This window comes from Aphelocoma coerulescens, chromosome 24 (assembly GCF_041296385.1).
Source record: "Aphelocoma coerulescens isolate FSJ_1873_10779 chromosome 24, UR_Acoe_1.0, whole genome shotgun sequence".
NCBI lineage: Eukaryota > Metazoa > Chordata > Aves > Passeriformes > Corvidae > Aphelocoma > Aphelocoma coerulescens.
Window position 1 is genome coordinate 5,382,417 of NC_091037.1, and position 27,656 is coordinate 5,410,072.

The following is a 27,656-nucleotide window of genomic DNA, read 5'->3' on the forward strand; positions in this document are numbered from 1 at the left end:
GCCAGCCCCGTTATTAACATTCCCCCTGGGAGCCCCCCACCCCAAGCCAGGCGCTTGGCCGGAAAATGCAGCTTTTTGAATATTTATAGAGGTTGTGGCAGCACTTGGGGTGGGGAGGAGGGAAAGGGGAGCACAGGGGCTGCTGGGGGGGGGTGGGGAAGAGCAATGGTGAAGACTGGGGGTTGTGGGGATGGAGGGGATGGAGCTGGAATGGTTTAGGGATGACACTGGGATGGTGCAGGGAATGATATTGGTATGGTGGCGGTGATGACACTGGGGTGCGTTAAGGGATGCCATTGGGATGCTGTCGGGAATGATTCTGGGATACTGTAGGGGATGATGGTGGCGTGTGTGAGAAGATAGATGCTTTAAGGAATGATGCTGGGATGTTTTAGGAGAACTTAGTGGATGTTCTAGGGGATGAAAGTAGGATCTTTTGGGAGATGATGATGCAAACTTCAGGGAGTGACAAGACTGGGATTCTTTGAGGAATAACTGTGTGATGCTTTACGGAAAGATGCTGAGATGTTTTAGGGGAGCATATGGGAATGACTCTGGGATGCTTTAGGGGATGATACTGTGATGATTTAGAGGATGATGCTCAGATGCTTTAACAAACAATGCTAGGATGTTTTAGGGCATGGAGCTGGAGTGTTTTGGGGAGCATACTGGGATGGTGTAGGGAATGACACTGGGATGGTGTGGGGAATGACGCTGGGATGATGTAGGGAATGACACTGGGATGGTGTAGGGAATGATACTGGGATGCTGTAGGGAATGATGCTGGGATGCCGTAGGGAATGACGGTGGGATGGTGTAGGGAATGACACTGGGATAATGTGGGGAATGACACTGGGATGGTGTAGGGAATGACACTGGGATGGTGTGGGGAATGACACTGTGATAATATGGGGAATGACACTGGGATGGTGCAGGGGATGACACTGGGATGCTGTAGGGAATGACACTGGGATGGTGTAGGGGATGGCGCTGGGATGGTGTAGGGAATAATGCTGGGATGCTGTAGGGGATGGTGCCAGGATGCACTCAGGGATAATGCTGTTTAAGGGGAGTGCACTGGGATGCTTTAGGGGATGATGCTGACATGCCCTAAGGAATGACGCCGGGATTTTTTCCGAGAACATACTGGAATGCTCTGGGATGAACATACTGGATGGTGGGACGAATTAAGGAGAGATACTGGCACATTTTAGGGGACCTTATAGGGACTTTAGAGTGTGATGCTGGGATGCTGTAGGGGAGCAAACTAGCATGCTTTAGAAAATGTCACTGGGATGCTTTAGAGGATGAGTCTGGGATGCCAGGATGTATTAGGGGATGATAGTAAGACCCTGTATTGTAGTACACTGGAATGCTGCAAGGAATAATGTTGGAATGCTGTAGGGGATGGTGCTGGGATCCTTTAGGAGAATGATCCTGGGAAGCTTTAGGGAAGCACACTGGAATGCTTTAGAGGATAACAGTGAGAGGCTTTAGGGGACAATGCCAGGGTGTGTGAAGGAATAACCTTGGGATGTTTTGGAGGAATATGCTGGCATGATCTAGGGGATGACACTGGGATGCTGTAGGGGTTGATGCCAGGATACTTTAGGGGATGGTGCCAGAATTTTTTAGGGGATGATGTTGGGATGCTTTAGGAGAGCTTAGTGAGATGCTTTAGGGGATGACTCTGAGAAGATTTAGGGGAGTGCACTGAAGTGCTTTAGGGGATGATGCCAGGGTGTGCTAAAAGACAAAGCTGGGATATTCCAGGAAAGCACGCTGGCATGCTTTGTGGGATGCTGCTGGGATGCTTTCAGTGAGCAGATTGAGATGCTTTAGGGGATGACCCGTGGAGCCTCTGCGGAACAGTGTGGGGATGCCTCAGAGGACGGGTGTCAGGCTGTCTGTCCTCCACACCTGGCAGGCGCAGGAGGCCGGTGGGTCGAGATCTCCTCGCGGGCATCCCAGCCCGCCTCATTACCAGCATCTTTGGAAAGCCGGAGCCCATGTGTTCTCGAGACGAGCGGCTTGGGGTATATTAACATCCCATTTCCACCTCTTTAATATAGAGTTTGTCGAGATCATTTATCAGCCGAGCCTCCCTTCAGGGCCAGGGGAAGCCGGGCAGAGCTCGGCAGCTGGGTCATGGCGAGAGGCGAGGGATGCTCGTCCCCGAAGGAAGCCGACGCCGGGTTTAACAGGTAGTGGCTCATGTGCGAATCGCTAGTTTGGGACCGCCACATCATTGGGAAAGGCTTTATCAAAGCTGGGCTTAATTGGGTGGAAGGCTTGTTTGCATGGCCGCTAATGGGGGATCAGAGGGCCGGGGACCCAGCGCTGACGGCCTCACAAAGGCAAGCAATTACTTGCTTGTCTGCATTATGTATTAACCCATCTGGGGTCGGGATATTGGCTGTGAAAGGGAGACAAAGAGGGAGGCGTGCCGGTTGCCCCCGCGCCGAATTAGCCCGCCTGGGTCCCCTTTGTGCAGCGGGCAGGGCGGCTGGATCGGGATGCAGGCGCTCAGGATGCTGATGGGCACCGGCGCGGGACAGCAGGGCTCTGCCTCGCTCGGCATCCCCGCGTCCTTCCGAATATTGCATCGAGCGTCTTTTCTCTCCTTTCATCAGTTTCCTGCCTGCGGCCACATCTCAGGATAATTACATCTTTCGCTTTAATTAGCCACCGTCGCCACTAATAAGTTTATGCTTCTTTTCAGCAGCGTATTTTGGCGGCAGGAGGTTAATTACAAGCAGGTCAGTAAATTGCAGAACACGCTGCTCTGGGTCTAATGACTTGTCCGCTCGGCTTTTTGGCGGACTTTTAATTATGTCTGTTGAATTGGAAGGTTGACTGGAACGAGACGGCGGGGGAGCGATGGGGACCAGGGGGGTGTTTCCCCGCTGCTTCCCCAAGCTGCTTGCTTGTCCTGCCGCCTGCACACCCGCAGAAGCTGAGAACGGCCACAACTCATTGCATGGGTGAGCCCTGACTGAGAACGGCCACAACTCATGTCGCGGGTGACCCCTGGCTGAGAACACCCGTAACTCATTGCACAGGTGAGTCTCGGCTGAAAAACGGACACAATTCGTCGCACGGATAAGCCTTGTCTGAGAACGGCCACAAGTCGTTGCACAGGTGAGTCTCAGTTGAGAACGGCCACAACTCATTGCGTGGGTGATCCCTGGCTGAGGACACGCACAGCTCATTTCACAGGTGAGCCGCCACAACTCATTGCACGGGGCGATCTTGACTGAGAACTGCCACAACTCGCGGCAGGGATGAGCCGTGGCTGAGCACAGTCCCAACTCATGGCAGGGATGGACTGAGGCGGGCTGAGCGCGGGCCCTGCTCCTTCCAGGAATGACTGTGGAGCTGATGCGGGTGATACGGGCTGGGGGGGCCCCATGATGTCCCCCCGCCCCCATGTCATTAGCGCGCGGTCAAATGGCGCTGCCGGGACTCGGAGCTGCATCGCAATCAGCTGCTCTCGGCCGTAATGAGTGTTCAGGTCCTAATTAACTGCCACCCTCATTTGCATCAGGCCCGCCTCCCCCCCCGCCCTTCCTCCCCGGGCCTCTAATTGTGGTCTGGCCAGCTCTGGGGGGCTTGGGGATGGGGGTCTGCAGCCGCGGGGACACTGCAGCCGGTGTGTAGCAATATGAGGACACGCCAGCAGTGGGGACACCCCTCTGGAGACCCCGTCTCCAAGGACAAATGGAATGGCTGAGGGTGGGTGCAGCCCTCTGGGGACACAGAGCAGGGCTGGCTGTGGAGACATCCCTTTGTGGACACTGCCACAGGAGTGGCAGTGGGGACACATCGGTGGGGACACTCCTCTGAGGACACTCCAGGGAAAGTGGGTACATGCCTTTGGGGACATGGCGGCAGCAGAGACCCCCTTGGGGTCACACCAGCAGTGGGGACTTCTGTTTTGGGACGTGGTGGTGGCAGACACATCATTCTGGGGATATGATGCAGGGCTGACATTGGGGACATCCCTTTGGGAACATCCCTCTGGGAGCACACCAGCCGGGGGTATGTCCATTTGAGGGCATGGCACAGTGGTGGAAGGAAGCCCCTTGGGGATGTGGTGGCACCAGGGACGTCCCTCTGGGGTCATGCCAGGGGCAGATGCACCCATTTGGGGACATGCCACAGGACTGACATTGGGACATCCCTTTGGGGGCACGCTGGCTCATCACACCCCCGGGGATGTGGTGGCAGCAGGGACATCCCTTTGGGGACACATCAGCGGTGGGGACATCCCTTTGAGGACACAGGCACTGGGGACGTCCCTTGTGAACGCTCCCTGGGGACAGCAGCCGGTGACAAAGAGCCGCCGGCCCCGCGCCCCCCGCGCGGTCGGGGTGGGGGATGGAGTGCGGGGCTAGCGCTCCCCCCTCCTACATCCGCAGCCTCGCGCCGCCGCTAGCCCCTAATCCCGCTAATTAGAGGGGTATAATTACACTCCTGATCTCTTCTCGCTGTGCTGCGGGCAGGGACGGCAGGGGTAGGGACAGGCAGGGGCAGTCAGAGGCAGGGGGATGTCCCCTTCCATCCTTCCCCCCTCCCTCCCCCATTTGTTTAACCAACACGGCCCTAATTAAAGCGTTTAATTAACCAACCCGGCCGGGGGTCCCATAGGACCTCTCTAACCACCCCCCTTGGATGGTGGGGGGGCTTTTGAGGGGGCCTGGAGAGGCGGAATCTCCCCGCTGCTCGTTAGTCTTGGCTTAACGAAGAGTTGGGGCGCAGCTGGGGTGTCCCCCCCACCCCCCGCGAGCTGCGCCCTGGCTCATCAATCACGGTCACCGTTAATTGGGGTCCCGGGGTTTCGGAGACACCAGGGCCAGGGCAGGAAGCGGTGGGAAAAGAGGGGTCCCTGTCCCCCCCGAACTCAGCCTCAGCCCCTGGGGGATGCTCAATAAGGGACGTTTGGGAGTGCTCAGACTTCAGGGGTGCTCGACACCGGGGACAGAGGGTGCTCAGCCCGGGGCGGGGGGGGAAGTGCTTGGCCCAGAGGGGCGAACTCAGCTCCAGTACGAGGGGAATGCTGAGCCCCAAGGCTGGGGGGGGCTAAACCTCACATTTGGGATGTTCGGCCCCACATTCGGGGTCCTCAGGCCAAGGCAAATCCCGGGCGGAAGGGATGGGGGGGCTGGAGGGTCCCTGCCCTGAGGGGTCTGTGGACTGGGGCCCCGCCCACACAATGACCACGCCCCTTATAGCCACGCCCACTGTGCGCCCCGCCTCTGGCCACGCCCCTTCCGACAAGCCACGCCCCCGTCCTTCAGCCGCACCCCGCTCCTTCCATGGCCGCGCCTGTGGCCACGCCCCCATTGCGTCATAGCCCCGCCCCTGACCCCGCCCCCGCTATGCACCCGCCCCAGCGCCGCCGGAAGCTCCGCCCCCGAAGCTCCACGTCACTTCCGCCCGCTCGGTGCGCACCCCCATCATGGCGGCGCCCTGCGGCTCCTCGCAGCTCCCGCCGGCCGAGCCACCGCTCCGCGTCCCCAAGATGGAGGTGCTGTCGCCGGGCTCACCGGGCGCGCTCAGCGACGGCAACCCCAGCCTGTCCGACCCCTCCACGCCCAGCGGCGCCTCCCCGCTGGGCGCGGGGCCGGCGGCCGGCGGGGCCGCGCTGGGCGCCCGCGGCGGGGCCTCGCCCTCCGTCTCCTTCTCTCCTGGCGGCGCCGCCGCCGCCGCCGCGGCCGCCGCCTGCCGCGGGATGTCCTGGACGCCGGCGGAGACCAACGCGCTGATCGCCGTGTGGGGCAACGAGCGGCTGGTGGAGGCGCGGTACCAGCAGCTGGAGGGTGCGGGCACCGTGTTCGGCAGCAAAGCGCCCGGGCCCGCCATGTACGAGCGCGTCTCCCGCGCCCTGGCCGAGCTGGGCTACGAGCGCACCCCGTCCCAGTGCCGGGAGCGCATCAAGGTACCCTGGGGGGCGGCGGCGCGGCCCGGGACGGGAGGATGGGCCGGGGCTGTGGGCCGGGGCTGCCCGCGCTCGGCCGCCCGCCCGCGGGTGGGTCAGCTCCCGGGGCGGTGTGTGGTCACTTTCCCGGAGAGGTGTTCTCCTGAGCATTCTTTGGTGCTGCATCTGGGGCACCGTGTCCCGGGAGTTCGGTCCCTCCAGGATCTGTCCTGAGCGTCCTTTGGCGCTGGCTGTGGGCATCTTCCTGGCTCAGCCCGTCCTTTGGCCCTGGGTTTGGGGTCACCGTGTCCCCAGGGCTTGGCCTTTCGGGGTCTCCATGCTGCAGTTTTCTGGAGCATTCTCTGGCCTTGGCATGGTTGTCCCCGGGACTGAGCACAGCCCTTGCCCTGGGTGCAGGGTATCCCATTCCCTGGCTCAGCTGCCTGGCTCCCCGTGGTGTCTCCTGGGTGCCATGTCCTCTGGGTTCCTCCCTTGCACCCGTAGCCTCCAGCAGCACCTTTGGGACTCGTCCCGTGGGTTCAGTTCCTCTGGTGTGGGTGGGCTGTGGCAGCATCCCATGGTCCTGAGTGGGGACGGACACAGCATCCCAGCTGTTTGTGTCTCCTCATGGGGACAGCCCCAGCAGGATCCGTCCCCTAGGTTTTTGGACCACCACATCCCCTGGGTTTCCTCCTTTGGCTCCGAGTGTTGTGAGTGCCATGGTTGTTTCTGTCCTCTCACGTGTCCTCCAGCATCCTCTGTCCATGAGGGGCTGGCACTGGCTGCTCCCAGTTGCCCCAGTAACACGGGGAGGCACTGGTTGCTCTTGCACTCCTGGCTCTGTCCTTTGCTGTGGAGTTGTTTTGTAGAATCCGATGGCTTCCCTGGCTTGACAGGAGCGTGCTGTGGCTTCACAGATCTCTTGAGTAACTGATGAACAGCCCCGTGGGCTGTATTTGGCAGAGAGGTCTTTCCAGTTCCATCATTCCCTGGGAGAAAAGGGCTGGGTGTGGTGCCTGGTTTGGGAGCAGTCACTGCGTGCATCCTGCTTTTACAGAGAGGAGATATTTGGATGGTGTGGAAATCGCTGCGGGGTTTGAGTTTGTAAATGTGGATGATGTTTGGGAGGGTGAATTGCACGCTCTGATCTCCCTCTGGCTCTGATTTCTCCTTTCCTGGCCCATTAGGCTCCTGCAGCCCCTCCAAATGCTGATGGAGTGCAAAATGAACGTGTTGTTATTGCTGGGGCTCAAGGGGGTGGTTGTTTCTCCCTTCCTCTTCCCATCCCTTAAATACACCTGTGCTAGCCCAGCTGGGCTGCAGCCGTCCAGGTGTGTACACCTGGGCTGCCTTTAATTTGCAAAATCCATGGAATAAGGGATGCTGCAGCATCAGGAATGCCTGGGAGTAAGTGCAGGATTTCCACTTTGATCCCCATTGATTAGAACAGCCTGTCCTGGAAATAGATACTCAAAACAATCCCACATTCTGTAGAAGTTTGGGTTTCTCAATGTGTTTTCCTCACGTCTGTGTATTTGCTGCTCAGGGATCTTTTTCCCTTGAGCACATCCAAATACATTTGGAGAGGAATGTTGCTGCACTGTGCATCCTCTTGGAGTCCCTCGTTCTCCTGGTGGCTTTCAAGGTGCTTGTTGCTTGAATCAGCTCTTCTGCAAACCTGTGGGCTTTGCCAGAGGCAGATGCATGACGGAAAAATTCCCGGAGTGGGTTTGGCTTTGTCCGTTGGTTTTGGGCTGTGATGGGAGTCAGTGCAGTGACTGAGGCCCCCAGCCCCAATTTTGGGGGATGCTGTCAGGTTGTGAGGAGTCATCTCGCTGTTAGAACAGCCCAGAACTGGCTCTTTGGGTTTGGACAGTGCTGTTGGATGGAGTTGATTGTGGGAGCATTTTGGTGACTCCCAGCAGTTTGAGCTCCTTGCAGCTGAGGATTCTCCCACTTTCCCTTCAGAAGTGAAGCTTGAACACATCTTTGCCCCTGAAATGTTCAAACTTGGAAGAAACCACCCACCAAACAGCAGTAAAAGAGCTCAAGGCTGATATTTATCACCAAGAGCAGCTCCTGCCAGACCTGTTAGATGTTTCTAGATTGCAGTAGGGTGGGCTCTCCTTCAACACTGTAATGCCCAGCGAGGGCCTTCCTCAGCACAGTCATCTGGAGCAGCAAAAATGTGGCTTTTCCGAAGCCTTTGGGCTCTCAGTGGGTTTTGGCCTGGAATTGCTGAGAAATGAGTGCTTGTTGAAAGCTGGAAGTTCTCCTGGGTGCCAAGGATTTACCTTGTTACAGGGGTTATGGAGATAGTTGTGGTAGCTGTTGCCAACCCTAAAATCCCAGTTTTTGTAGGATTCCAGGCAGGATTGGCTGTTTGACGTTTTGATGGTCCACCACAAACAGAAGTCACTTCTGGATGTGGAGGGGTCGTGAGTGGATTCCTCCCTGAGACAGAGCAGGAGGACTGTCATGTGCTGTGGGATCAAGAGGAGGGCACAGGCACTTCAGAATCCTCCACACTGAAAACAGGACTGGGGAGATGGTGATGAAGGAGCACATAGCTGCGTTGTTCCATTTATTACCCAAAATGTTCAGTGTTTCCAGGATTTTGTAGGATACTTAATGCCCATCAGGGGACAGAAGCACGAGGCTTTGCTGCTGGATAATGAATGGTGCTCCAAAATTACAGGTTCAGCTGGTTTTATAAATGAATTTTAGATAAGGACGCAGTACTGCTTTCCTTCGGAGCACCTGTGTTCCCTGGACACAGCCAAATCTTGACTCTCAACAGCCAATTGAGCTGGAAAGGAACAAATCAGCTTGTAAGCAGAGGGTTTTCCAGTTGTATGGCACGGATGCATTCTCTCCTAATTCAAACAGGGTGTGCAGAAAGGTCCCAATGCAAATTTTTGCCCATCTCCCACCATCTGCATGTACTTTTCTGCACATCAGCAGCTGGAACGAGGCTGCTGTCAGGTTGGAGCTGCTCTGGAAGGGTCTGTTTTAAATTTAGGGATTCACATGTAACCATTTCAGCAGCTTTTCCTTTGGAAAGAGACCTTGAGTCCGACTTGGTGACTCTGAGGTAGGTGGCTTGGGGAGCTCTGCGGTTGGGAGCTGTAGGAAGAATGGAACATCTCGATTTCTGCCTGTCGCATTCCCAGAAGAGCTGTCTTGTGCACCACAGCGTCCTCATCCCGACAAGTCACGTTCTGTCCTTAATCCTTGCTTGTTCAGTGACACTCTCTGTTCTTTTCATTCAGCCCTTTCCTATTCCCCACGTTCCTGAGCACGGATTTAGCCTGGTTTGTCTGTCCTGAAACTCATCACCTTCCCACAGCAGCACATGGAGAGCTTTTTAGTTTTCAGGTTTGACCTTAGAGCCAGGGGTTTAAGGCAGGTCATGGAGTATTTGGCCAAACCCTTTCCAGCCTTGCTGGGATCCTGTGTCCTGCACTGGGCAATGCTGTTTCAACCAGGCAGCAGGAGGTTTGCTGGGAATTTGAGCATGGGAAAATGAGCCCTTGCCTTGTGCTGTGAAGCTGTTGTGTGAAGGCTGTGCAGCTTGGAGACCGCAGTCCACAGGGCACATGGAATATGTTCCATAGGTATGCTGGAACTTCATCGTTCCATCCTCTTCCAGCCATCCCAGGTGGCTGCAGTGATGGGGGATGTTCTGGGAAAGCTCAGGTGAGCTCAGGTGTTGCAGTTAAGGGGTGTTTTCAAGCTTGTTTTGTTTTAAAGGAATGTTCTTGAAAGAATGGGCTCCATTTGTTTCTTCAATACCAGATTTTAGGCCTTTTTTTAAACCCATGGGAGAATTTCCGCTTCTGTTGCTTGCATCTTTATGGAAGGTGGAATCAAAGACTCATCCTCCTGATGGCACATTGCTCAGTTGGGCTGAGAGAGCATTTCAGGGCTGGAAATCCTCTGGCTGCAGGCGCAGCTGGAGAGCCTTTCCTCAGCAGAGACAAATCCCTTCTTAGAAGTTGCTGTTAAAACTAATTTGGGGACATTTTTAAAATGTCATTTCTTCAGCTACTGCAGAAATGTGAGTTCTGCTTTCATTTTGCCTTTCCCAGAGTCAATGCCAAGCCATTGATTCAAAGAGAAGCAGCTCCAACATCTTAACTCCTGACTGCAGGAATTCCCAAGTATCACTGCCAATGCAGTTCTGCTGTTGTTGGGTTTTCTGTACGACCTCCTCCTCCCCCCAGATGGGTGACTGGAGGTTTTGGCTGGGTTGTGGTTGTCCACAAAAGTAATTTGTTTTTCAAAAGGAAAATAAATACCTTGAAGATGTTTGTTCGGTGCTCAGAAAGAACATAGACAGAAAAAATAGCTGGGAGTGCCACAAACCCACGTGAAATGGGAAGGGATGGAAAATTACACCTATGAGCTGTTGGTATTTGCTTTAAGCAACACTAACGTGGTGATGGTGGAGCTTGTTTGTAAGGGGGCTGTGGTTTCAGCTGCTTTGTGATGTAAACAATCTGTTTGTAAATCTTGCACGGAGTTGTTTTTTAAGGCAGGAAAAGCTGCTCCAGCAAAGCTGTCTCAGAAGCAATGCTTGCTGTGATCTAGTGTGAGCTGCTGGACGTTACAGGATTTCTGCCAGAGTTCCATCCTTGGGTCCAAAGTCGTGTGGAGTGGGTGTCTTTGTAATTCAGAGATCTCAAATGATGGAGCATTAGTGCATTTCACAGCAACCAGCCAACTATCCACCTTCAAAGCAACTTTGATTTGAGCTGACAAGAAAGATGGAGAGGGACTTTCTACAAGGGCTTGGAGTGGCAGAGCAAGTGGGAATGTCTTCCCAGTGACAGGGCAGGGCTTGATTGGATATTAGGAAAAAATTCTTCCCTGTGGGGGTGGGGAGGCCCTGGCACAGGGTGCCCAGAGAAGCTGTGGCTGCCCCGGGATCCCTGGAAGTGTCCAAGGCCAGGCTGGACAGGGCTTGGAGCAACCTGGGATAGTGGAAGGTGTCCCTGCCCATGGCAGGAGGGTTGGAATGAGATGATCGTTAAGGTAGCTTCCAACCCCATTCCATGATTCTGAGTTTCTGTTTCTTTTGAATGTGGTTTATCTTCATCTTGAGTTTGTCTCAGTCCCAGCTCCCCATCCCATTAACTCCCTGAGCTGTGATGTGTGCAGGTGTTCAAGTTACCTCCCATTCTTCCCTCGGCTTAAATAGATTCAGATGTGCCAGGTTTTCCAGGCTGGGCTGTTTCTTGCCATTCCTTGAATCCTTCCCAGCAGCCCAGCTTCTCACTGGAGGACCTCATGTGCTCCGGTAGGTGGGAGCAACCTTCTGTTGACATTTATAGCTGGGAAAAATAAATTCTTCAATGACAAAGAGTGGATTTATTTGTTTCAATCCTTTGTGGGGCTGTGGCAGAGGAGCATTTCTGGGATATGAGTGTCACGTGGAATGAACCCTCTTGGTTTTGCTCTCAGCTGGGGCATTTGCAGAATGCTGTTGTGCTGGTAGGAATCTGGCTTGATTGGCACATGCACGACAAGTGTCTTTACAATCCAGTGGCTTCTGCAGCCGTGTTGTGTGTTTATAATACTCTGGTCTGATCCTTCTGGTGTACTTGGGCCATCCACTGCTCATTCCATGGGTGCAGAGTGATTCCCAGAGGGAGCTGGGAGTGAGCTGGTAGGTTTTCTTGTTGAGACAGGAACAGTTGATGGTCAGGAACTCATTGCAGGAGGGCAGATTTGTGAAACTTGAGCATTAAAGCTCATTTAGGGAGATTTGTGAACATTAAATCCTAGATTGGACGCACACATTTTTTTCCTGTAGTGATCTCTGACTGTGGAGGACTTGGGAAGATGTTAAAAATCTTCCTGATTCTTGCACTCTGCTTCAAGTGCTGTCACAGGGGCGGATTCCTGCTTACCTCCCTTTTGCTGAGTGTATAAATTTGGGGGCCAAGCAGACAATGGACTGCTGTGATCTCACCTGTTACCAAATCTTTCACCACTAGTGGTGAAAATTTGGGTTCAAATCACTTCTGGTATTTCAATTTTTTCATCCAGGCTTCTGCAGTCTGGGTTTTCCTTAAAAGTCTGGTTTTGTGAGCGGGGTAGTGATGTTTATCCTGATCACAGTAGATGCATGAAACTTGAAGTTTGATTTTCAGAATGAGCTTGTTTCTGAAGGCAAGGTAACTCCTTCACTGCTCCAAAGTAAGTAATGTTTGAACAGGTCGTGCCAGGAGCAGGTTGAACCTTACTCGGGCATCTCGTCCATTTAGGCTGGATATCAGGAAAAGGTTCTTGCCCCAGAGGGTGCTTGGGTACAGACACAGGTTCCTCAGGGAATGGTCATGACCCTGATCCTGCCAGAGCTCCAGGAGCATTTGGGCAACACCCTCAGACACGTGGTGGGATTGTTGGGGTGTCTGTGCAGGGCAGGAGTTGGACTGGATGATCCTTGTGGGTCCCTTCCAACTCGGGATATTCTGTGATTCGGTGACCTCTGCAAGCTGAGCTTTGTCTGGAGGACCATCCACTACATCTAAACTCTTTACAAAGTTGTTGGCTTGGTGGGTCTGGGGGAGGGTTTTGCTTCTCTGCCTTCTCAATCTCTAACAAGTTCCTATTCTTTTCATCCAGTGCTGGTTTAAGAAAACCAGGAGCTCAAAGCATCGAGAGACAGAGGTGCCCAGCTGCCAGCCTTTCTGCAGGCAGTGCTGGAGTCTCCTCTCTAGGGGTCTGGCTCAATTAGCAACAAATCCCTGAGAAGGGTCTGAGTATCCTCAGCATTCTGATAGCAGCAACCAATGGAGCATCTTCCCAGGTAGCCGATTTGAGCTCACAGCACTGTGGGGTCTCTTGTCACAGCACCACACGTCACTGGTTTGCTCACCCTGATGGGGCACAGCCTGTTAAAGCCCAGCTTGGTTTGCTCTTGGCTGCTGGCACAGTCCTGTCTCATGGGGGCTGACCTCTGCAATTGGCTGTGGTGCTTCTGTGTATAATTCCTTTCCAGGCAAGAGTTTTTTTTTTATTATTATATTTAATTGTGATTTAGAAATTGGCAGTGATGGCTGCGAGTTTTTGTTCAGTTCCGGCTCTCACTAACAAAAACCCGTGTCTGCCCTGCCTCGACTGACATCCCTACCTGTGTCTGCCAGGGTACCTTTGCTTCTTCGTTGTCCAAAGAGAGCTCTGGTTGTTACCTCAATCAAGAGGGCATTCCCATCACTTTTCTACTGTGCCAGAGTCAAAACCTTCAGGAAGTCCTTATGTGTTTGGGTATATCAGGATACAAGCACTCCAGGCTTCAGAAGCTGTTTCTTTTGTCCCAGTGTAGTTTCATCTTATGTTGCCTGTGAGTATCCTGGGATGATGAGGGAGGGAGCTGTTTGACACTGCTGTTCTTAATTTGGGATATAAAGCTGAGAGCTCCTTTCCATTAAGTAAAAGAGCAACTTTGAAGCTGAGCGTTGTGCTGAGTGGTGCTCTGGGACATCAGGACCCCTTTAGGCTGCTATCAATTAATCAGCTTAAAGAGATGAATGTGGACATAGCCGTAGGCCACCAAAGTGCTCTGCAGAGCCCATAGCTTCTCCCTGAGTAAGAGCACGTCTCAGATCAGGGATCTGGAATTCCCTGTGTTGGATGACCTCAGGTTATATATGAAAAGCTTGCTGTGGTCTGGTTCTCCCTCATTTTTTTGCTGGAAGGAGGACCATGTCTGCAGCCTTCCTAAAGGTTTTTCTCATCCTCGTCCTGCAGTTCCTGCAGAGCTCCAGGTTCTTCGGTGGCTTCACTTGTAGAGATGAGGACTCGTGAGTTAGAAATGGTGAGAAAATCCACATTGAGCTTTGTGACTGTCTCCTCCTTTGGTTTTCCTAACTATAAATTAAGCGGGGATAATATGTGTTCGTGTTGCAGGCAGTGTTGCAGAACAATAAGCAAAAGCCTCTCTCCTCGGTCTGAGCAGTCACTGGGCAGTGATCAGGTCTGTTTTCAGTTACTTGTCCTAAATTTCCTGCTTTCTGTATCTGTATCAATATCTGTATGTGCACTTCAGGAACCACGGAGCAGGAGTTGAGCTGGACACCGGCAGGAATAGAGGAGGTGCGTAAGAAAAAAACAGACCTTAGATCTTGGAGATCAGAATAACCTGGTGAGAGAAAGGTTAGGGATTATAAAATGTCCAGATTTCCTGAGGTCTGAGCAATTATTTAGGTCTTACCAGGCTCTCTGAAGAAGAGAAGCCTGTGGATTTACATGAAACAAGGCCGATTTATGGTATTTGGAGGGAACATCAGGAAGAGTTGTAGGGACTGCCTGTTGGAGACACTGGGGAGAGCCTCCAAGAAGAAAGAGCTAGCAGGAATCTTGATTCTCCAGCACACAAGACCAAGGAGCCACCAGCTGCTTGGCCACAGGTTTTTTGGTGCTTTGGAAAGCCCTATATTTGAGATTTTCTCCCTCAAATTTTAGGTTATCTGCTTCCAGAAGTGGAGGTAACACAGCCAGGTGAGCATCTGGGCAGTAACCCCAAAAGTATCTTGACCTGTTAGAGTAATGAGCAGTGACACTATTGCTCATTTATTTTCATCCCCCTTTCTGTGTTGCTCCTTTAGTTTTTCTACTAGTCTGCATTGACTTGCTGCTAAATTATTTTGATAGTAAAGTAAGCCAGCTTGCAGCCTGACTGAAATAATTAATTACTACTAGGCTACAACCCAGTGTGGGATCCTCCATAACCCCACTGGTGGGGAGAGGTGTTTGAAGCACATGCTGAAAATAGAGTGTGAAAATAGAGTGGCTGAGGGTGTCTGGCATTCCCAGAGGGCTTGGCCAAGAGTAGGGATGCTTTGGAAACAGTTTGTTTTGCTTGAAGGCTGCTAGTAAATTCAGCTGGAGGCTCTAAATCCATGTTTTTTAACTCCTGTGGAGAAGCTGGGGCAGATACAAGAACTGGGGTTTGAGAAATATATTTTAAAAAAATCTAACTTGGGTGGATTTTAGAAAGAGTCTGGGAGTGAAATGACTTCGCCCTTATGGCTCAGTGAGATTTGAGCTGAAAGGAGAGAAATTGGAGTGAGAAAACTGAATTCTAACAACCAAATGTATCTATACCCCAGTCTGAGGGAAGCCTCTTTGCACCAGTGAATACCAACAGGTTTCTGGGCTGGGTTTTGGTTCTAGGTTGCCACAGCAGCTTGTTTTCCACCCTGCTGACAGACAGAAATATAAAATACGCTGGTGTCCATCCAAAGAGGATCTGCCTGTTTATCCTGAGGTAGTTATGGCAAAAGTGGGAAGGGTTCCACCTTAAACCGTGGAATAACTCGTGCCTGTTGCTGCCTGTGTGTTTATCTGGGTTATTTTTTATTTTGTGTTATTTTCGTGTGTTTTTGTTTAAAACAGCAGGGTAATACTGACTTGCTGCTTAGCGGTTTTGCTTCTGCCCCCAGGGCTCTGAATCTCAGGAGGAAACTGGTTAGAAATGTATCCCTTTGCTGCTGATGCTGTTAAACCAGTGTATGAGGAGCATTAGGTAGGTTCCAGCTTTCTGGAGTTTTAAAAGTTCCTTTCTTTGGGGGGAAAAAACACCGACTAGTTTTTCTAATGATGTGTCCATTACAGTCCTCCTGCAGAAAGCAAGGACTAGTTCTTCCCAAATTAATGCCTCTCTTGAATTCCAGAGACAGCTTTGCCATTCAAGTTAGAACATTGGCAATCTGATAAATTTAATTAAAAAAAAATTAATGTTTTCTAGCAGTTCACCAATCCGAAAAAAACCCCAAGACCTGGCAAACCTGGGGCATATCATTGTCTTTCAAAATTAGACCAGTGGTAGAATTAAAGCCACACTGAGGGTTGTGTAGAAAGTTTTTTTACCCCCAAGTAGTTGTCTTTTGCTCCAGATTAGGGGGAAAATATGGATGGAACCGTAGGCTTATCCAGCAGCAGTGAAGTGGCTGAGCCCTTGGTGCAGGATGCCAAAGGGATCACCAGAAGTGGGTGAGGCTTTGGCATCTGTGTGGGAGGTTCTGCTGCAGCTCTGTTTGAGAGACTGCTCATACCAAGCCACCTCAGTGCTGTTACTTACTTGATGCTTGATATCAAAGTCTGGGAACTGGGAGCATTATTGATTTGACCTCTTTTAAATTTCAGCAGCTTCACAAGAGACAGAGTGAGTTAGTAAGGAATGCAAAAATATGTAAGTAATATATATATTTTCCTAGCTGAATAGCTTAGGCATATCCATTTTGTACCTTGTGTCTTCTTAACGGAGTAAGGAAGGTTGGACTGTCTTTGCTTTGGGGGAAATCTTTCTGTTTTCCTTTCTCTCTCCTCCCTGCTTCCCCCTCTCCAAGCTGTGGGCACAACACCAGCTCTGCTTTCTCCTTCTCGTAGTAGGTGTGCATTTTCCTGGCTGATTGGTGTCTCTGACTGGGGGGCTCTTGGTATTTTTATTTTATTTTTTTTCCCTGCATCCGTAGCAGATCCGGGGATTATTATTTTTTTTTTTTTTTAAGTGGGAAAGAGAATAAATCACCCAAGTTAAGTCTGAGGAATCTGTAGCTGCTGCACAACTTGTCCTGTGTCATAGATGTTAACGCTAAGCGGGAATGTCGGATATATATGATACTTCCTGGTGGGTGTAGATTAATTTGGGAGCATTGCTCATGAGCGTGGGGCAAATATGACCAGCAGAAATAACCCCCAAAGCCCTAAACTCTGCCTGTGGGACTGTGTGTGAGTGCCTGTGTGCTCGTCCAACCCCACACCCCCTGACTGACCTGCTGTTCTCTCTCAGACCCTTCGCAGGTGCTACAGCCGCGTGAAGGAGCACGGTGTTGGGAAGAGGAAAAGCAGCTACACGTTTGAACAGCTGGAGCAGGTGTTTGGGCAGGGAGGATGGGACTCCCAGCCCTGCCAGCCCGTCCTCATCAACAGCAGCGGCTTGTACCAGGAGCTGGAGTCGGATGGCAGCACGATGGAGGAATACTCTCAGGAGGACTGGGGAAACCACAGTCAGGATCTTCACTGCTACCAGACCGGCGAGCAGGAGTTGGGTAAGAAATCCCATAAATCCCATCTTGGCACATCTCCATCCTTGGATTTTACCTGTGCTCGTAGCTGTCTGACACAGGCATATCTCAGTACCAACTCTCACCTCTCGGACAGAATGTGCTCACAATGCTGAACACATCCTTGGGGAGAAAAGGGACAGAAATTTCTCAGTTAATCAAAAGCAAACCATGGTTCTTGAAGTCCTTTAGGGTCAAGGACTGCAGTTTGAAGAGCTCAGCAGGAGGAAGGAAGGGCTGTGTGCCCAGGAACAGTGGAGGTGACACCTTCCCTGTCTCTCCTTCCGCTCTCAGCCTTACTTTCCCTCATGGGATTCCCTTTCAGTGGTACCTGGGTGTTACCATTCAAACACCATGTGCTTAAATTGTGAACAAGACTTCAGCCTGCTGCTAGCAACACCAACAACTGTAAAAATGTTGCTCTTTCTTACATATCCTGATAAATTGGTATTAAACACGTCAATATGTTTATATCCAGAGGTGTGGCCTTTTTAAAATGAAAAAATAGCAAGCAAGCTCACACTTGATGTTTGAGACCTAAACCAAATTTCTCCACGTGCTTTTCTTGCCTGAATTATTGCTGTCTCTGCCTAAAAGTCAATATTTTAATGAATTTGGAGGTTTAATTGTTGCTTGTGGCTTTTTGAACTTTGTTCAACAGATCAGGGTACCACATTCCTGATAGAAAACACACTCCAGTCTGAGCAGTTCTGGGAAGAAGTGGGTTTCTTGAGGCAAATTTCTCTCAAGGTACTGCTCTTACAGGTGTCTGTTCCTCCCTTACCTGAGCAGGGTTTTTCACAGCAGAAGCTTTAAGTTGATCAGATCACAGGTGAAGCAGGTGAATTGGATAAAGGCTTTTTCCCCCCATTTGTAGGATGAAAGAGGGAGAGGAGATGCAGTTGGGTATCTGTACACGTCTGTGTTTGGGGCACTGGTGAGTCAGGATGCTTTGAAAGAGCCTTAGATCGCAGTTTAATGTTAAAATTTGCAAGTTGGCTGTTAACAGCGTTCCAGTTCCTCAGACTTCTTCCCTGGGGGATTTAAAAGTCAGAAATATGTGGGAGAGAAACAGTGGGGAGAAGAAAACGTTACAAAACCTATGTAAATGATGGCTAATTCTGTCTGGTATGGCTCGTTATGGTGAGTCAAGCTGGGATCTCCTGGTTTGTCACCAGTTTCGGGGACATTTGCGTGTGCTCGGGCTGACGATGCCCTTCACGCTCAGAAGTTGTGAGCAAAGCACTTGGCACACAGCATCTAAATTGAACACAGATGCAGTTCTGCTGCTGCTTCCTCTTCTAATGTACTATTGGAAGCAGGATTGCTTTTTTCTTGAAACAATGCAGTTTGCAATTCTGTCGATGTGTGATTTAGCAGGGGTTGGAGCCTTGTCCGTGGAAGGTTTTGCACTTGCAGAGAGAGATTCAGATTTTAACTGTCCATATCTCTTCCAAGTTAAAGAAAAACCCAATCAATTACAGAGGGTGTAAGAGCTGGAGCTGTCTCATGCAGAACTCCAGCAGACTGCCTGGCTTACGAAGCAACTCAGATTTATTTTTTATTTAATTTCAGCCTCTTTAAAAAAAAAAAAAAAAAAAGCCCTAAGAACATTATTTAAAATCTAATTATGTGTTGGAATTTTACCTTTCAGATGAAATGCCTACCACGAAAAGAACATTAAAGATAAAACAGGAATCTTCAGAAGACACGCAGTAAGTAATTTATGAATGTTTTACCCTGGAATGTATTTCCCTGGGGATGTTGTGCAGGAGGGGAGGATATTTGAAACTTCTGTTTATAATTATAAATACATTGTGCAAGACTATTCATACAGTTGAATCTGCTTTATGCATTATTCCCATTACCTCAGAACAGCTGAAAAGCTTCACAACTCTGTTTCTCCTTGGCTTTGCCATTCAGCAAAGGAAACGAGACTTACTACGTGGATGTGAGGACTTAAACCACGGACAAAACCCACAAGAGAAGCTTCTTTCCTTGGTGGGAAGGCATGCCAAAGCTTGGGAGTCTCTGATTTTCATTTTTATAACTTTCCAGACCTTACTTGTAACCTTTTAGCTGGGTTTAATCTAACAAACACTGGAGCCTTTTAAATGCTTTGATCATGCGAAGCTCCCTTTCCTCTCCAACAATAACACAGAGCATTCCCAAAAATGAAAGGAATTGTGCTGTATTTACTGTTTCCAGGGCTACTTTCTGCCAGCTTTTAGGGGTGGTTGTGGATCTGTCTGCAGTGGGAGTGAGCCAGGCTCACAGACCCTTTGGGGTGTGTTCCACACAGGAGCTCCCACACCAGTGGGTTGTAGTGTCACCAGGGGTTTTCCATAGTGGAAAAGGAGGTGCTGTAGGGTAGGAGGTCACCAGCACTGGGAACAGCAACAGAACATCCCTGATGAGTCATCTGTAACAGAGGCTTTGTGCTGTAACTCGATGGAAAAAAAAAATCCTCTAAAAAATTTAAAATAATTATAAATAAGTAAAAATAGAAATAAAATTAAGATAAAATAACTTAAGAAAATAAAAATAATTTTAAAGCAAAAAGAATTAACAAGAAGCAGTGGTGTAGCTTCATCAGACTCTTCACTTCAGGTGGATATTCACATAGCCAAAGGTGACTTTTCTTCATGTGGAGCAAATTCAGTTTAACAGCTCAGGGACAACCTGGAAAAAAGTAACTTTTTTCAGTGTAAATGTTCTTACTGCCTCTTTGAACAGTTTCTTGGTGCTGTTCTGGAGTAATTTTACCTTTAAGGACCTGCATAGCAATTAATGCTGAATTTTCTGAGGTGAAGGCTTGGACCACACAAGTCGTCTCTTCCAGGTTTTAAGTGTACATGAACAGCTGAATTAGATTTTGGTAAATGAGACCTTTCAGAGTTTTATGCTCATTTTCCCCCCCAAATTCCCTCTAAAATGCAGTGGAGTCTCTGAACTCTGGGGCATTTTGTGAAGCATGCTGACGATAAACTCATCCTGCGTGCAGAGTGGAAGCACAGAGCATTTTCCAACACACAGATTTGCTGAAAGCTGCTTTTCCCCTTGTCTGTGAGGAGAAGGAACTTGTAAACTCTGACTCAGTAGGTTAAAAGCGGTCAGAAGATGCATGGCTAATACAAAGATAAGCTGAGTATTTATTTATTATCTTAAAAAAATAGAATTTCATCTAAAAGCCACAGTAGATAAATAGTTGCCAAACTCTTTCACTTCTTTGTGCAGCCTTTTAAAATGCAGATAGCCTAGTTCAAAGTCGGGTTCATCTGCCTTCTTGGTCAAGGGCAGATTTTCAGCAGAAATTGTCTCCATAAATCATTCAAATTCTGGTGAAACTTGTGGTGTGCTTGTGGACATAGAGAAACAGAATTCTAGAATGGTTTGAGTTGGAAGGGACCTTAAAGCTCATCTCATTCCAACCCCTTGCTATGGGGACACCTTCCACTATCCCAGGTTGCTCCAAGCCCCAATGTCCAGCCTGGTCTTGGGCACTGCCAGGGATCCAGGGGCAGCCACAGCTGCTCTGGGCACCCTGTGCCAGGGCCTGCCCACCCTCACAGGGAACAATTCCTTCCCAAGATCCCATCCAGCCCTGCCCTCTGGCACGGGGAAGCCATTCCCTGTGTCCTGTCCCTCCATCCCTTGTCCCCAGTCCCTCTCCAGCTCTCCTGGAACCCCTTTAGGCCCTGCAAGGGGCTCTGAGGTGTCCCTGGAGCCTTCTCCTCTCCAGGTGAGCACCCCCAGCTCTCCCAGCCTGGCTCCAGAGGGGCTCCAGCCCTGGAGCATCTCTGGTGCCTGCTCTGGCCTGGCTGCAGCAGCTCCAGGTCCTTCCTGTGCTGGGACCCTCGAGCTGGAGGCAGCTCTGCAGGTGGGGTCTCAGCTGAGCGGGGCAGAGGGGCAGAATCCCCCCCTCCCTGCTGCCCACGCTGGGGGCTCAGCCCAGCTCAGGGGTGGTTCTGGGCCAGGGCCTGTCCAGCTCTCCCCCACCAGCACCCCAAGTGCTTCTGCCAGAGCTGCTCCCCATCCCTCCATCCCCAGCCTGGATTGATCCTGGGGGTTACCCCGACCCAGGTGCAGCACCTGCCCTTGGCCTTGTTACGCCTCATGAGGTTGCCCAAGGCCACTGACTGAGCTTGTCCCAATCCCTCTGGATTCCACGCCGTCCCTCAGTCATGGAGCAGGAGCACATGGGAGGCGAGCAGGCTGCTGCAGGTCGCAGTGCAGGTTTGTGTGGAAGCCAGGAGCTGTTTGTCCACCACCACTGGTGTCCTGTTGTCTCCTCAGATCCCCAAGGACCCGACGCAGCGATGGCTCCGGGAACTCGCTGCACTGAGCAGTGCTGGGTTAATATTTGTGGTATTTGGTTGTGCTCATAACAGGCAGCTTTTTGCCATCAGCTCATGTAGCTATGGGGAGAGGAATGGATGTGAGCCAAGGAAAAAGCAAGGGATAGGGAATGTCTGCACCGGATTCCCCAAGGACCAATTAATAAATGTGGTGGGGTGAAGGAGGGTTGGATGAAGATAAGGTGTAACAGAGCTCCAAAACACTGAAAGGGCTGGGAAAAAGCAAGTTACAAAGCTGGGAGGAAAAAAGGCCAATTGCAGCTTCAGGGATTTAGTGGAGATAGCTTTTAGTTACAGCACGTGTACAACCAGCCTGGGTGTCAGAGGGCAGAAATCCCATCTCCTCTGAGCTTCCAACAGTGTGGGACAGCACAGCTGCCCCTGCTCAGGAATGTGTGACATGGAGAGAGCTGTGGGCTCCTCTGAGGGGACGTGGTAAAGGGTCTCCAAAGACCAGAGCCCCTCTGCTCTGGAGCCAGGCTGGGAGAGCTGGGGGTGCTCACCCGGAGAGGAGAAGGCTCCAGGGAGAGCTCAGAGCCCCTTGCAGGGCCTAAAGGGGCTCCAGGAGAGCTGGAGAGGGACTGGGGACAAGGGATGGAGGGACAGGACACAGGGAATGGCTTCCCAGTGCCAGAGGGCAGGGCTGGATGGGATCTTGGGAAGGAATTGTTCCCTGTGAGGGTGGGCAGGCCCTGGATCCCTGAAAGTGTCCAAGGTCAGGCTGGATGGGGCTTGGAGCAACCTGGGATCGTAGAAGGTGTCCCTGCCCATGGCAGGGATGGGAATGAGATGAGCTTTTAAGGCCCCTTCCAGGCCAAAGTGTTCAGAGTGTGACATACAGGGACTTCCCACCTTTCACCTTATTTTTGACAGTATAGGAAGCAAAGGGCAGTGGACCTGTGTCCACATCCCATCCTCCATCAGAGGGCTCCTTCCCCATGTCGGCTCTGCTGTTGCCTGCCCTTGGCTGTTGCCTCCAAATAAACTGTTTTGAAAAGTCAAATGCTACTTAGAGACTTTGAGAAGTGGTTTGATTCACTGCTGGTGTTGGGAAGATGAGCTAGAGAAAGCTCGTGGCTCTTCACTGAACGCAGCTCTTCTGGGCCCTTTGAAGTCTGCTTGGTTTGGAAACAGCGCCTTAGAACAAATTTTCGCCTACTCTTGTCTCAAGTCTTTCCTCATTTGAATTGCAAAAGCTTCCAAGGAGGAAGAAACTGCAGGTCCCAGACTCCAAGCAGGGAGGTGATGGTTTGATGATGAGGGAAAATCCAGCTCTAGGGCACCTTCTGCAGCTGAAAAGTGAGATTGTCCTGAGACACGCGACAGGTTAAACCTTCTGCTCAGCTCCCATTTTCCTCCTGAAAAACGAATCCTATTAACAATATAAATAAAGCAAATACATAAGTACATGTTTAAGAAATAAATTAAAATAGTTGAATGAATGAAAATGGCATTTTAAAAATAATAAATAATGAAATAATAGTGATTTTTACTGCTTATGATAACTCTGCTTGGCTAAATCGTCGAGATCCTGGATAGAGCCTGGGAAGCCAAAGTATAAACGAGAAGGTGCTAAACTGGAAAACCAAAACTCCTTAAAATTTATCTTTCCCTGGGTTTTTTGGTGCTGGAAGTGGTGGGTTCCCTGTGGAAAGCCCTTCTCTGCTGCTGAAGCTCTGCTCTCCTGCAGTGGTTCCCGTTCCCTGCAGGAGCAGTCGGAGTGACTAACGCAGCCGAGCTTCGGCGCTGGGTTGTGCCGAGCTAAACCGAGCAGAGTATTTATAGTGCAGTTAATAAAGGTGGGGGCTTTGCTTGCAGTTCCTCTCTCTGTTCCTCAGCTGTTGAATGAAAACCTGCCCACGCCCTGCTCTCCTGTCTTTGCCTTGGGAAGGGAATAACTGGAGCTCAGCTGCCGTCAGGAGTCGAGCATGTGTGCCAATTTTGTGCTCCAGCACTGCCCTGTCCCCTTGTCTGTCCTATCCCCTTGTGCCCAAAAGGTAAACTTGCACTTCCAGAAGCCTCAAAAAGATATTTTGGCAAAACCTCAGGGAAGCTTTGAATCGGCATTGCCACAGTGTTTTGAGTGTAAATGGAAATGGATTTGGGATATTCTTGCCAAGGATGCCCTGAGTTTCTCTCCATTGCTTCTGGGCAGTGGAACTGACTCCTCAGGAATTAGGTGCAGTAAGAGACAGAACTTTGGTGCTGATGGAACTGGCATTTTTAAAACCCCTGGCACAGATAGGGCTCTGCTCATCCAGCCAGCCCCTCCTCAGTGCTCTAGAAACTCGGTTACACTCCAGTTGTGGTGGAAATGCATTTCCCAAAATGCCTTTTAAGGTCTTTTTAGGGATCTTCTGGCATGATTGGTACTGCAAGACAGGTGAGATGGATGAGGCAGTGATGGATGTGGTCCTGGTGTTGCTGTAAGGAGGGAGCTATCCCAACCTGGATGCTCGGAGGGGCTCGGACACCACAGGTGAGGGTTGCAGATGGTGTCCAACCAACTATTGTACATCAAACCAGAGCTGTGTCCTGAGCCCGGTGCCCTCAGCCTGCTCCAGAGGCACTCCATCACCTGCAGGACAGCCAGCAGTAGCAGAACCTTCCCAGAATCACATGCATTGCGGTTAGACGTGTAAAAGCAGGTTTTTTTGGGATGAAAGGCTCTGAGGTGGGGCCTCTCCAGCACCACAGGAAGGCTCTGCAGCTCCCAGTCCACTTTTCTTTGAACTCTTGTACACATTATGATGGAAAAAGACCTGCTCCCCACAGGGATTTGTTGGGCAGGAATGCATCTGCCAGAGTCAGCCTTGGTTGTGGGGGGTCATATCTGCTCTTAGAGGCCTTCATGTCCCTCACCAGTCTGATGCTGGACTCCACTGGGAAGCTGTTGGGAAGAGCTGGTTTTAGGGAGTTTAAGTGATCTTGAGGAACCTGCAGAAGAAAACCTGTGTCCCCTGGTACAGCACGTCCTCCTGGTGGGATGTGGAAGGAGAAGAAATCCTCTTGGGAGTGCAGTGGCCTCCACAGCTCAGCTTTCCAGATGTGGCACAATGGATAAAGGAAGGAGAGTTGCATGGAAAGGTCTTTTACATCCCGTTTGTTGGACCAAGAGAAGTTTCCCCGTTAGCAAACGAGTTGCAATATCTTCCTACAGCTTTGATTATAGGACAATAACTCCCCAAATTAGGAGTTCTCCCTGCCAGCTAATTACACCCTAAGGGTCTCATTTATCCTGGAGGAAGCCGTTCCAGCTCACTGCAGGTGCACGTGGATGCTCTCTCCTGATGTAAACCCCTCTCTGAAACTCGCTGCTGGGAGTGAAAACAGTTCTTTGGGCATGTGGGGATTTCTTTATTGGCTCTCTGGAGGGATTGTCCATCCAGCAGCATCCAGGATGTGTCTGGGAGCATCTTCTGCTCCAGGGGGGTAGTCACTTGAGCTGTGTTTCCACCCCAGCGCTGGGACAGAGCCCTTGGGAATGGCTTCAGGCTCCCATTGAGGTTTTTACAATTACAGTCTTGTTTGCTGGCGTTAATTTGGGGATAACAATGAGGCAGAAGCATTTTGAGTGGCGGTTGTGAGTTTGGGATGCAGCACATGGAAGCCCAGGGTTGTAAAGAATGACCCAGTAGTTGATTGTGTATTTATTCAGCAGGGCCAGATACATGCTTCCTTGCAGTTGCTTTGATATCAGGAGGAGTTGGGGTTGGGTTTGTTTTGGTTTTGCCAAGATTAATTTAAAATTTCCCCATCAGGGGCATTGTTCTAACCCATAAACTGCCCCAGCAATGTATATAGCAGTAAGAAAAATCAGGCAAGAAAGCTGACTGAGATTAATGTTTTCTGAAGGTTGATGCATTCGCTGGGGAACTTTTTTCAGCTCTGATGCCCTTATCCTTCTCTCCCTCTGTTTCTTAATTTCCAGGAAGCGTGACGTCATGCAGAACATTATGCAAATCTTGGAGTCGGTCCAGTTGAAGTGGGAGCTGTTTCAGAGCTGGACGGACTTCTCCAGGCTCCACCTTTCTAACAAACTGGCCATTTTTGGCATCGGGTACAACACCCGCTGGAAGGAGGATATCCGTTACCACTACGCAGAGATCAGCTCCCAGGTGCCGCTGGGCAAGCGGCTCCGGGAATATTTCAACTCGGAAAAACCGGAGGGTCGGGTGATCATGACCCGAGTACAGAAAATGAACTGGAAGAACGTTTATTACAAATTCCTGGAGATCACCATCAGCGAAGCCAGATGCTTGGAGCTGCACATGGAGATCGACTGGATTCCCATCGCCCACTCCAAACCCACCGGAGGGAACGTGGTGCAGTATTTATTACCAGGAGGGATCCCAAAAAGCCCTGGCCTGTACGCCATTGGATACGAGGAGTGCCACGAGAAACTCCCCTCCCCGCTGGCCGAGCACCAGGCACCCGACCCGAGCAATGAGACTCCAGGGGAACTCGAGGTCCCCTCGCCACAGGCCTCCCTTCGGGTGGACATGGAATCTGCCCGGATTATCTACTGTTACCTCGGCATCGCCGAGGTTCGGACTCTCCAGCAGTGCCTGTTTTTACACTTCCAGGCAAACACTAAAACCTTCAGCAAAGATTGGGTCGGGATCAACGCCTTTTTATCTCAGAACTGCGTCGTAGAGCCCGGTGTCTCACCCAAATCCATCTACATCAAATTTGTGGAAGTGGAGAGGGATTTTCTGTCTGCCGGCTCTTTGGTAGAGTGCCTGGAAAAAGCCATCGGGTACCCCTTAAAATTTAACAACTGAGCCTCGTCCTTCATAAGGATCAGGGCTTTCCGCCCCATTTTCCATCTCACTCGGATCCTGTCCGTTCCCATCCGGGCACGCTGGACTTTTCCGCCTGGAAGCGCGTTTTGGGGTGCGCGGAGGCTCGCGGGGCGCTTCCCCCACGCCGGGCCCGGCTCTCTGGCCGCCCCGGCCGGGTCCCCACCGGAGCGGCGTGGCGAGGAGGGGCACCCGGCCCACGAGACGACTGTCGGTACATTCCACATGGGACAGGCTCGTACACACGGCGTTTTCATACAGAAACTGAGGGTTTGGTCTTTCCTTTATTCCACGGTGTCTCATTTGGACGCATCCGTCTCTAAGTGTTACTATGGATCTGACTCAATAAGCAATAGATAACGGCGAGGGAAACCCCAACTCCCGGCCCGGGGACTGTTTTTCAAAGCCACCCTTAGATATCTTGTATATAATTTAGAACTTCACTTTTTTCACCATCGAGTGTTCTCCTCTCTCCAAACAGTGTTGCCTGCAAAGACTTTGGGTTCCGTGATGTATTCCACATCCTTAGTAGCATTGCCATATCTGCTTTTATTTTATTTTATTTTTTTAACATTAAAATAATTCCTGGCCTTTTTATTTTTTCTTTATTTTTTTCTGTTTAGTTTTTCCCTATTTTTCTCTCTTTTGTCCTTTTTTATCATTATTTTTCTCTTATTTCTCTTCTTTTTCTTTTTTTCTATTCCTCTTTTTTCTTTTTTCTCTTTTCTTTTTTGGGATTTTTTAAAAATTTCTTTATCATTTTCCTTTTTTTTCTTTCACGTCTTTTAATTTTTTTTTATTATTTTTATTTTCACTTTTCACCCTTTTTTCGTCTTTTCTTTTTCTCCTTTCGATTTCCTTTTTCTTTTCTTTTTTTTTTTTTTTTTTTAATTTTAATTAAACCGAGTTCCAAAACTCTCTGTGAGAATAACCTGGCAGCTGGGAAAAACGACGATTCTTTTTGTTTTCTTGTCGACCCATTGCTTATGGATACAATCAAAGCTGTGAGAAGGGGAAGGTGGGGAGGGGGAGGGAGCGGGAGGGGGGCGGGGGGAGGACGCATTTATGCCTTTGCAGCGTGTTCCTGGTCCGGCCCCGCGCGGAGCCGCCGGGGCCAGTGGGTTTTTATTTCCTGGAGCTCATCCATCGGTGACGTTGTGACATACGATGAATGTGTCGGTCCTAATAAAATCAAACAAACACGTACAGCCTCCCACACATCCTTCTCCCGGGGAACCTGGGGAGGTGCTGAGCTCTTCCCTGTGGATGTTCCCGTCAGGGGTCGTTACTGAAGGAGTTGCTGAATTTTTTTACGTGGGGTGAGCGCCGCCAGAGCCGGTTGCTTTCCCCGCAGAGGTTCCCAGAATCCTTGGAGAAGTGAGGATCGCTGCCAGTCTGGAAGTTGGCATCGCCTTTGGATGCCATTGAGCGCTGAGACGGTGGAGTGAGGAAGGGGAGGAGGTCACCAATGGGTTGCCGACCCACCCTCCCTGCTCCCAGT

At 50.7% G+C, this 27,656-nt stretch overlaps 1 protein-coding gene across 10 annotated transcripts; it reads left to right on the forward strand.

The window, feature by feature from the left end:
• Positions 1 to 5,461: 5,461 nt before the first annotated feature.
• MSANTD2 (Myb/SANT DNA binding domain containing 2) lies at positions 5,462 to 27,164 on the forward strand. Of its 10 annotated transcripts, none has more exons than XM_068994845.1 (5): positions 5,462 to 5,941; positions 16,722 to 16,980; positions 17,657 to 17,745; positions 18,650 to 18,710; positions 25,285 to 25,370. In XM_068994845.1, exons 1-4 carry the CDS (start codon positions 5,462 to 5,464, stop codon positions 18,677 to 18,679), a joined length of 858 nt encoding a protein of 285 aa, XP_068850946.1. In that variant the 3' UTR covers positions 18,680 to 18,710; positions 25,285 to 25,370. The 10 variants fall into 10 exon arrangements, 9 of the variants coding, with proteins under 9 accessions (XP_068850946.1, XP_068850948.1, XP_068850947.1 ...); XM_068994847.1 differs by lacking the exon at positions 25,285 to 25,370 and adding an exon at positions 18,919 to 19,420; XM_068994846.1 differs by lacking the exon at positions 25,285 to 25,370 and adding an exon at positions 18,869 to 18,951.
• Positions 27,165 to 27,656: the final 492 nt, after the last annotated feature.